This window comes from Natator depressus, chromosome 4 (genome assembly GCF_965152275.1).
Source record: "Natator depressus isolate rNatDep1 chromosome 4, rNatDep2.hap1, whole genome shotgun sequence".
In the NCBI taxonomy this organism is placed as follows: Eukaryota; Metazoa; Chordata; order Testudines; family Cheloniidae; genus Natator; species Natator depressus.
Genome location: NC_134237.1, coordinates 95023349 through 95034713, shown reverse-complemented (window position 1 = coordinate 95034713; position 11365 = coordinate 95023349). Strand labels below are relative to the sequence as shown.

The following is an 11365-nucleotide window of genomic DNA, read 5'->3' as shown; positions in this document are numbered from 1 at the left end:
ACATACATTTATATAAGTTTCCCAGTCACAAATCTAGCATCTGGAGCGACATCACTAAAATATAGTCCAATGCTCTGGCTGCTGCTGTTTGTCATGCCACCTTTCACTCTACCGCTCTGTCCCCAATGTCCCTGCACTGTCACCTTCTGCTGCCACCGTGACCTCTGCGGGTCGGTCTCTCGAGGTTCCACTCAGCTCTCAGTAATTTCAGCTCTCAGTGCGGGAACTTCGGTGCTAGTGCAGACTGGGCCATCTCTTCCACAGAAACACTGTCCCACAGCAGATCTAAGCACTTAGACCTGCTTATCAGTGATTTCAGCTCTAAAAGTCACTTAACAAACCAAAAGACTCTCTATGGAGCCTAATCAGCTCTCTCCCTAAACAAGAGAAAGGGGCAGGTCAAATAGTGCCTGTAACTCAGAGCCCACACCACCAAGCAAAACACCTGTGCTCCACCTGCTCTCTCTTCACTAGGATGTGGCATCCAAACCTCCTGCTTAGAGAATGCAGTTCAGTTGAGGGTGACCAGTGCTTAATTTGTAATGAAAGCGGTGCCCAGGGCTCAAGCAAGTTTGTTACTTTTGTAACTGATGTGACAAGCCCAGAGGTCCCAGGGCTATGAACCCTGGCAAGCCCTAGCACAAATGAAGCAGGAGGGAATCAGGATAACAACATTTCATGACCCCCACATTTAATACTTAAGTGATTTGTAACCCAACACCAGCCAAAATTGATCAGTTGAGCAGCACCGCTCTGTGTGCTGTCTGTGTGCTGGATGTGGCGGCAGAGTAGGTGTGTTCATGTAAATACAGTCTGGCCCTGAAACCTTTCCACCCACCCCTGGCTCATCACTAGCTGTCAGGAGAGAGCTCATTCACACCTGGCTTATAAATAATAATTTGAAACTATTAGGTAGGCCCATACAGCCCAAACAAATGTGCGGACATTGTCATAAATAGCAGGTGTAGGAGGAAGCTAGGCTTTGTTCAGACTTCAACCCCCCTATGCTTGCTCAGGTACAAGTATTTTCTCAAGGACAGTATATGCTTTTAAAGTGTGTATTACTGTTTCAGTTTCAATTCAAATGTCCAACCAAGGACTAAATTGGAAACATTGCATGTAAGGGGGGGTGTTGGGGAAATTCGGGGGCGGGGGTCCTAGGGAAATCCCTGGCGGCGGGGCTCTGTGCGCGGCTCCCCCAGGCAGTCAGGGCTGAGAGTCCAGCGGGGACCGGGAGCTCAGCGCCCTCCCCTCCGACAGGCTCGCCCTGAGCAAGGGGGGCTGCGCTCAGGAGAGCCGCCTCCCCCGGCCCCCCATGGGCGCGGTGCGCGGGGGGCCGCTCTGAGCCGGGCGGGGAGCGGCGCAGCAGCAGCCCGTGTGCGCCTCCAGCGCGGCCGGCGGGGGCAGCCCCGCTCGCCTAGCCCGCCGGGGATGTGGCCGCGAGCAGAAGGCGCCGCCGCCGCGAGGCGCCGAGCCTGGGCTGAGCCGGCCGCGGGTCCCGCCGCCGCCGCCGCCATGGGGGACCGGGGGCTGCTGCTGCGCTACCTGCTGCTGGGCTTCCTGGGCTGGGGCGCGACCGCCCAGCCGGCGGGGGGCGAGTATTGCCACGGCTGGGTGGACGGGCACGGCCGCTACCACGAGGGCTTCCAGTGCCCCGAGGACTTCGACACGCCGGACGCCACCATCTGCTGCGGCTCCTGCGCCCTGCGCTACTGCTGCGCCGCCGCCGAGGCCCGGCTGGAGCAGGGCGGCTGCACCAACGACCGCGAGCCGCCGAACCCGGGGGTGACAGCCCGTGAGTGTCCGGCCCGCGGGCTCCGCTGCTTCCTCCGGCCCGGGCCGGAGGCTGCAGCTGCTGCGCGGGACGGGCGCGTGGCCTCAGCGCGGAGCCTGCGCTCGGGACCAGCAAACGCGCGGGGCCATGGAGCCCGAGGCGGCTCCCAAGCGGGAAGTTGCCGCGGTTCGCCGAGCCAGCGCGGCCCGTCGCTGCGGAGCGCAACCCGCCCGCGCCCCTGCCGGCGGCCTGCTCGGGCCGGGCGGAGAAAGCTGCCGACAACTTCCCTGGGAAGCGAGTGAGGCACGGGGCGGCCGGAGGCTGCTCCGGGCCCCGCCGCGGCGGCAGGTGAAGGGAGAGACTGGCACGGGGCTGAGTCCGGCCCCTCCCTGACGGCTCGGCGGCGGCGCCCCAGGGCGCACGCGAGCTGCTGTGGAGCCCGGGCTCGCCGGGGCTGCCTGCGGCCCGGGTGCCGCGCGGGGCTGGCGGCCAGGCAGGGGCAGACAGCCCTTCCCCGCAGCGGCCCGGGCCACCCGCTGCCCGCTCCCCGCTGCTGGGCGGGCTCTTGCGATCGCTCCCTGGGCTCCGCCGAGCGGGGTGCGGGGGGCGCCGTCTGGCGCAGCCCCGGGGCCGGGCAGCCCGCTCGGAAATCGGGGCTAAGCTGGCCGCGCTAGTTGGGCTTTTAAGCAGCCAAACGGGAAGCCGCGTTACCGCGTCCTGGGCTGCGCGGAGGGCGGGCAGAGGCGGGTTATTTTTACGCTTCTTAACTGGCCGAAGGTGTTGCTGGAGCATCCGGAGCGAAAATAAAACCCGCCGCCTTAAGGCGAATGGAAGCCGGGCTCCCCCGGCCAGCGTCGTCTGAAGAGCGCTTCGGGACTGTTCAAATCAAGTCAACAGCTGCTGGCAACGCGGCTTTGGTTTAAGCACTCCCACAGTTTAGAAGTGGCCCAAACGTTTAAATCCCATACAACCAAAAGGCAAGTTTAAAGAGCTCGTGACCGTGCAGCGAACGAGCAGCTGGAAAGCCACATCCGTGGCCGTTTTATTTTTTCTTTTCTAGACGTGACTAACTTTAACTGTAAAAAGAATCAGAGTAGGGTCCCAGGAATGTCACTGCTATCTATATCTATATACACAAACAAGTCATCCAGCAAAAGAGCTGAAAGATATTTTGCTGAAAATCAATCACTCTGAAGTTACTTGCGTCTAAAAAGGGGCTGGAGCTTTGGAAGAGTTAGTCCATAGTTTCAGGCAGTTATAATTTGCAGCAGTGAGTAAGTTTCCGAAAAAGCTTGTTGGAAAAGCGGAGCATGATTCCTGAACAAAGGGAAAACCGAACCGAGCACTGCAAACTATACTCATGCAGCAAACGGGGACGATGCGGACTAACCATCCAGGATTCCAATATTGATCTAAAATATTAACGCTCAGAATTATTCGATTAAAATTGTCTGCAGGAAATAATTTTAATTTCTGCATGTAGGAACTAAAGGCTAATTAAAAATCAAATGCAGCTTATTGCACGATCAGTGAAGTTTTTAGTATCAGATCATACTTGCCGGTGGCACGCAGTTTACACAGTTTATTTGTAATACGTGAAAGGAGTATATTTTAAGAAGCGCGGTAGTTGATGAGAATTTAAGAATAATGTGGGACTTTGAAAACTTTGCAGAGTTAAATAGACGAGCTATTTCGGAGTGTTAAAATGTACTTATTTATTTTTCATTCAGAGCCGATCTACGTTCCTTTCCTTATTGTTGGATCCATGTTCATCGCCTTCATTATTGTGGGTTCGCTGGTAGCGGTTTATTGTTGCACGTGTTTAAGACCTAAACAAACATCACAGCAGCCAATACGATTCTCTCTTCGAAGCTATCAGATCGAGACTCTTCCAATGATCCTGACCTCCACTAGCGTCCGGACCCCGTCCAGACAGTCCAGTACTGCAACCAGTTCGAATTCTACTGGAGGCTCCATTCGCAGGTTCTCTTTCGCCAGGGCAGAATCTGGGTGTTTAGTGGCATCTCCACCGTCACCTTACACATCTGGCTGCTTACAAACCGGCCATTCTATCCACCTAACTCAACCAGCTGGATTTTTGGTGTCAGCACCCTATTTTGGCTATCCTCTCCAACCAGAACCTTCCCTAGCTGGGAGGAGCTGCCCAGATTTTAGCTAGGAGTTTTCAAAAGTAATATAGCCATAGGAGGTATACTGCTGCCTTGTACATTTCACATTAATATGATCTGTAGTTATTGAACTCAAAACCATTTGAATAGGGGAGTTGCCCATTGAAAAGTGCACGATTGTGTAGAAACTGGTACAAATACTTACTTTAGTCGTAAAACAGTTTCCTTGTATGTAACTGCATATAAATTATGAAACATTTTAAACATTTATTTCTTTCAAAAAGTGACCTTTTGGTAACTTATTCTAATGTGTGCAGAATTTCTTCAGAGAGATGTAGAAGACCAATTTGGGATAAAATTATTATTAACATAGCTAGAAGAGTTATACATTACTTTTGAGCTCCAAATGATATTAACTCGGTTATAACAAACCAACAAGATTCTGCAACTCTTGAACAATTGTTTATTCACCAGAATAGTCCCATTTACGGCATTGATACTGCTCAGGTGAGTAAGGGTTGCAGGATCCTGACCTGGGGTTGAGGGAAGAAAGCTATAAAAATGGGGAGGAAGGGGGGGGGGAATTGTATACGGTTATAGATACCAGAATCTGATTTTTTTAAAGTGCACATAATATAACCGAGATTATGGATCATAAACTTTATTTTTTGAAAGTAAAGCGTTAGAAAGATAGGGCGAGATATTTTAATATTGTTTAAGTTTAGTTTAAAACATGCCCAAGCTCCCAGTAGTCAGATCATTATATATGGAAAAAGTACAGCCTGCACATTAAGAGATGGTCCATGTAAAATCCTAAAAGCATCATTACTTCAAAGCATTTTTATGAAAGGAGAATTTTCTGTCAGCATTTCGTTCAGCAACATTTATATAAATACATAGTGGACAAAGTGGTCTTCAAGTTCTATTTGTAAAATTAGTAATGTATAAAATGTAAAGACAAATTTGTAATTTAAAATGTATGTACAGCATTCACAACATTAATTATTTAGTAGTCATATTGAATTGTTTTATGTCAAACTGGCTGAAATTTTAATTTGGTTGTAATTCTCTACAAAATGCCATTCAGAAACTGTGAACCTATTAAGCAATGTTCATTTGGATACAGTATCAATACATTCATATTTTGTTTTCTGTACATCAAAAGTAGTAGTAAATTTTGTTCTTTTGCAAACTATTTTACATCCATACACCTGTGATGCTGCAGATTTAATATAGTTTATAACAGTGTTGAATATGCAGTTAACTAGTCAGATTAACATAACTGATGAATTTAACGTGTATATAAAATAAAGATAATTATATTATATTAAATTGTTTACTACACTGCTTGAATTTACAATATCTCATTATAGGACTATGTTTCTTCCTCTGTGTCCTTCCAAAAATAACCAACCAACATAAACCAAAAAACAAACAAACATTAACACAAAAACAAGTCAAGGGAAAGGAAAAATGAGTCCAATCAGGGCCTCTACCTTGCATGTATTTCTGTACATAGATAAAGCCATTCTGTCTCTTTGGGTTTTCTGTATCGCTACACTGAACTTGCTTATCTTACCAAACCACATCTGCAGATGTGCTAGGTATTCTTGAAATATTTTATTATAATTGACAGTTCCATTACACAAGCATTAGGGCAAGTTTAATTATCAAAAGCATATTTAAATTAGTATAAAATTAAGGAATTTAGTGAAAATAATGTCCATCCTTTTTACATTAAAAATGTGGGCCATTTCTCCAGAAAAGTTTGCTTTCTGTCTCTGCTTACCATACACTTCAGTCAGATTCTGCTCTCATTGAAGTCAATGGGATTGACTTCAGTGGGAGCAGGCTAGGGATCTTTCTGAATGTAATTTATTTTTCCTCTAGATTTAAGTAGAATTTTGTTCTTTAAAAATAAATGCTCAGGTATTTCATTTTTTACTTTATATTCTAGTTTTCCAGTTATAGTTTTCCATAATCTTTTCATATATTTTTTCATTGCATTGTCAACATGAAGTGTCAATAGCCATTTCTACTAAAAATGTAGTGTTAGTAGAACTGTATAAGTGAGGGGAAGAAGATTCTCTTGATTCTATACATTTGACATTTTAAATCTAATATGCAGCTAATATTGAAAATGTATGGACTTTGACTTCCATTCACACCTAAAATCATAATACAATAATGGATACATTTAAAAATAATTTAAAATCTTTTCACATCCTCGTAAAATTGCTATGAAAATTTACCAGTCTAGGTTAAAAAAAAATCTATTTGCCCAACCCTTAGCATGATGATTATGAAGAAACTAACTCACTGTATTCACTTATCAAAGAAAAAAATTACTTCTCTCCAGGAAGGGGGAAGGTAGAATTTTGCACATCTCTGTCAATGTCCTATAGGGCCTGATTCTGACTTCAGCAGGAGTTTTGTTTGAATAAGGCATACAGGACTAGGTCCTTAAAGAAAGTATTACATATTTTCTGGAAAAAATTACCCAAGAGTTTACATAGTAAATTAACTGTGTCATTGTTTGGGAGCAGCCTGTAAGATCTGTTCACACAACTATTAAGAGTGGCACTGCTCACGAAAGCTTATGCTCAAATAAATTGGTTAGTCTCTAAGGTGCCACAAGTACTCCTTTTCTTTCTGCGAATACAGACTAACACGGCTATTACTCTGAAAACTACCATGTGAGAGAGAGATATGGATCAGAGGAGATGTGATAGCGGTCTACAACTATGTACATGAGGAGAGGATTTAGCAGACAAAGCATAACACAATCCAGTGAGTGAAATCTGAGAATTACATGAATTCAGACTAGGAAAAAGTGTAAAACAGTGAAGGCAATTAACTACTGGAATCACTTATTTAGGGATGTGGTGGATTCTGTCTTAAATTATGCTCCATTGCAACTATAAGTTACAGACTTGATAAAATTCTGTGGCCTGTGTTATGCAGGATGTCAGACTACATGATCATAATGGTCCCTTCTGACTTTAAAGTATGAATCTACAAATGCATTAATAACATCGGTACAGCGTTTGCAACTTTTAGTAATGCTGATCTACTTACTCACACAGGTAGTTTCACTGTTTAAGCATTAGCTAATGTGAGTAAAGGAAACCTATGCCACAAAATCTGACTTTAGGGCAGGATCCTACAAGATGTCAAATACTCTGGCCCTAATTCTGTAAAGCACTTGCTCAGCTTCATGCACCTGACTATTTTAATGTAGGATTGGGATCAGGTTCTTGGAATCTTGCAAGATGGAGCCTTTAGACCTTGGCAAATGAGGGGTGTGGATGAAGCAGCTGTGCAGATGGGCCTTTCAATAACCTGTGTGCCACTTGAGGTGGGAAGCCTGGAAAGAGGGTCCTTGGATTACTGTATCCACGTTTATCTGGAGCTAGTGACAAAACCCTATGGGTGGGCAACAAGCCACATTATTCAAGTCCATGGATTGAAATAATGATCACAGCCTGCTTATGGTTTTAAGGTTGAATTTCCCCTATCCCTGTAGGCTCTCCAGCACAAAGTCTGATTTATTTGGGCTACATGTAGGAATGGTGAATTTCATCTCCAATGAACAGGAAGAACTATAGCTATGGCAATATGGACGCTAAAAAAATCCATAAACTATAATAATCTGCTAACCTATTATAGATACATTAAAAGGTAAATCACATTCAGGTCTGTGATGTAGTTTTAACAACCAGTTAAAGTGTTTGTTTTGAAGGGATTAGGTGGTGAATGTTTGAACAAAATGCATGAAATGAATTAGGTTAATATAGCTTATATGTTTATGCAGTGTAATACTGCAATTTAGATTAATCAGCATTGTGAGCACAAGGGGCTTGAGTCTTTTCCCACTTTTACTAGTGTAAATTAACTCCACTAACTTCAGTGGGGTGACATCAGTCTAAAATAAGTACAAGTGACAGGATAATCAAGACTAGTAACTGAATACTGTCAGATTCATGCACATTATGGATTTACTTTTCAGAGGTGCTGTGCATCTGCAGCTCCAATTGACTTCTACTGGAGTTGTGGTTGTTCACTACTTCTGAAAACCAGAACTGGAGTGATACAACTGACAATGCAAAGTCCCTGATATACTTCTTGCGAGTATCTATAACTTGACAGCAATATGAAGGTTATTGGGCCAAATTCTGCTTCCGATTTCTCTTGTGGAAATCTGGAGTCACGCAGTTGACTTGAACAGGAATATTCTGTATTTGCAGTGTAGTAAGGGCGCAGATTTGGATTCACTGACTTCAGTGAGAGAGTTTCATCTGCTCGCTACATATGTCCCTGAAAGAATCCCAAATCAGTCTGTGTTAAACTTATTTTGCACACTAACTGCAAAATATCTGCATTTTTAAATAATCTGTCACTTTAATACTCTTTTCTGATCAACTTACATCCCCTGTCACTTTTGAAATTAACTCCATGTGCATAAGGAGTTAATACCTGACTACCACACTTCAATTCTGGCCTGGACACTCCCACTCTTGTTCAGGTGATACACACCATTAAGGGAGAAACATCTTTTGGCAGTGACAGTGGATGATGGACCTTTAACACCAAGCCCTCATAAAAGTCAAACAAGACTCCCTTTTAATCAGTCTCTTCCCTGGCTCCTTCACTGAAAAGCTTTCCTATTTGAAAGGGTGCTCTTCCTGTTCTTTACCATGAGTATCCTCAGACCATGCCTCACTGGGTTAGTTGCAATCTTCCATGGTCCTTTTTCAATGTTTAAAGCAAACTCCTCATTGACTTCAATGAGACCACGAGTGGGCCTCTGCAAACAATCATATTTATTAAAAGTTGTAGAATACTTTGCTATTTTCTCCATTTGCTAGAGTAATACAAAAGTGTACAGGTACTAGTGTGGAAGTTATTTTATTTCCAGTATGCCTCATTTCAATTGATTAAAATAGAAACAATGAAATATGAAAAAGTTTTCCTTTGAACTTTACTTGTAGCACTTGAAACCAAAACCTTCAAAGTTTTTTTTATTTAATGGCAAAGTTTATTCAATTTTTTAATAACAATTAAAAGACAAAACATTAAAAATTTGCAGTTCAAAACATGCACATTCACAAAATGCCAATGACATGTAACACTGCATAGAACTTAAAGCGTTACTAAAATTTAATAAAACACACAGGGCATTTAATGTCCAGTTAAAACTAAACCTGAGAAAAACTACCATAAACACTGAATCAAAAACTCTCCATTCATGCAGCTTCACAATTTCCACAACAGTTTCAGCAGTAATGGTTCAGTGGAGCTGGAAAATCCTACCTTACCTTGAACACAAACTTTGCTTTGACATAGTAGCTGCCTTTCACAGCAGTTTGAAACACTGAAATACTTAATGAAAATCAAGTCAAACAAGAAAAACCATATTAATGCATTTATGGCTTCTAGTCTAGAATAAAGAAACACTAAAACATGATTTTAGCTTTACATGTTCTGATCACAGCTTTGCCATTACGAATTGTTGTATGTATGAAAACGCTTATGTTTAATTCAAAATACGTAAAAAACAAAGGGCCCAATCTTGCAAATTCTTACTCACACAAGTAGTCTTTATTCGTAGAACTACTGAATCCAATGGGAGAAAGGGTTTGCAGGATCAGGCACAAGTTTTTGGAATGCTAAAATATTCCTCATTTAATGAAGATGTATCAGACAACATTTGTTGAGTTTTGCTAGGAAAGAATATACCCAGTACTGACAAAGTTGAATTGACCAATTAATTAGCTTCCAGATCATTAACTTCTGGATACATTATGTTGTGAGTCTATAAATGAAGGCAGAAAAATGACAACTGCAACAACCATGTATTAGCTCAGAAAACTTTGAAATATTAATTCATGCAGACATGATGATTAACTCATCAAAACTACAGCTGCTTTTACATAGTATAAATCAAGATAAAAAAAAAGGGAAAACACTATTTTCCCTTCCTTCAATTTAATGTACATTCCAATTCAAGGTTAAGGCAACAAAGGAAGCTCCTTGTGACATTTTGTAAAAGATATTTTTGTGATATAGTGTATTTTATGGGGTTTATAGGAATCTTTAGCTATCTGTTACTGTCTCAAAATATTTTCTCTATCATCTTTACACAAATAGAAAGATGAATTATTATAAATCTATTGAGGCTGCTTTCCACATATATGCCTAAAATCAGGAAATAGCAAAAGAAAGTCCAAATACAAATGATGATTAGCCTGAATAAAATTTTGTAACAATTAATTAGCCTTTTGAATAACTGTTGCATTCTTTTAAGTAATTAAAATAACAATACGCACACAGGATCAATTGATTTCTGACTGGCACTGTTTTGGCTTAATTGAAGGAACATTTTTTAATGATAGTTTGTAATTGTTATGCAGTGCACATAAGGCAGACTGCAAATTACCATGTGAATTCCATATTGGACTTTATTCACACAAAATTAAAGGTTTAAGTGATCAGAATAAATGCATTATGATTAGCTATTGTAATTTGACTAAACTATTTTCTTCATTAAAATAAATACCTGCATAACCAATGGCTCAAATAAACAAACACATGGTATACTAAATAAATAATATACTATCTTTCTATGCACTTTAACAGTGTGCAAATAAACTGTGTATTGTATACCTGAACTGATTTTTTTTTTTAAATCTGGTTTACACAGGGACACTTTGCTGAGGTGATCTTATATTTTGAAGTGGAACTGTATAAGCAGTACAAAAAGCATTTTTTTTTTACTAACTTTCTAAGCAGGACTATTATCTCACAATTGATTATCATCAGACAATAAGCAACATCTAGTATGTGTGAAAATATATCCAAAACAGACTGACAATTGCAGAATAAAAGTATATATACAAACTCAAACTCAAAATACATTTTGTCAGGCACTACTTAAAATTAAAATGTGTAATCACACAAGGATGACACACATGGTGATGAGCTTACACCTGCTTTGGAAATAGAGCAATATATAACATAATGCAACATCACCAGCCAGAATTCCAATATGAGTCCAGGCTCTCAACAAGATGTGCTAATAGCCCTCTACCTTCTTAGCAATAAAGAAAAATGGAATGGGAGTAAACTGCATGTCATTTTTGTCACCAGCTGTAGGTAGCAGGGCATCTTAATTTTCTGAATTCTTGTAAATATAGCATGCTTTATTTTATAGGAAGGTAAACCCAGGATAAAAGTGAAGCTGCTTGTAAATTTCATCACAATACAATGGTTTACACTACATTTCTTTGCTTTGCATAATTTTTGCCAAATCAATATTTATGCCTTTCACAACTGAAAAGGATGGTTAAAAATGCATTTACTTTTAAAGAGAGGCATGGACTGAATTGTTTTACATTAGTTAAGTCACTGAGGAATGTCATTTAAGAAATTTGTTGAAGTCAGTCATTCTCCGATGGATGCC

At 41.8% G+C, this 11365-nt stretch overlaps 1 protein-coding gene across 1 annotated transcript; it reads left to right on the top strand.

Annotated features, from left to right (window-relative positions):
- Nucleotides 1–1431: 1431 nt before the first annotated feature.
- Nucleotides 1432–5208, top strand: SHISA3 (shisa family member 3). The gene is made up of 2 exons (XM_074950101.1): nt 1432–1795; nt 3505–5208. The coding sequence occupies exons 1-2, from the start codon at nt 1432–1434 to the stop codon at nt 3951–3953; spliced, it is 813 nt and encodes a 270-aa protein (XP_074806202.1). The 3' UTR covers nt 3954–5208.
- Nucleotides 5209–11365: the final 6157 nt, after the last annotated feature.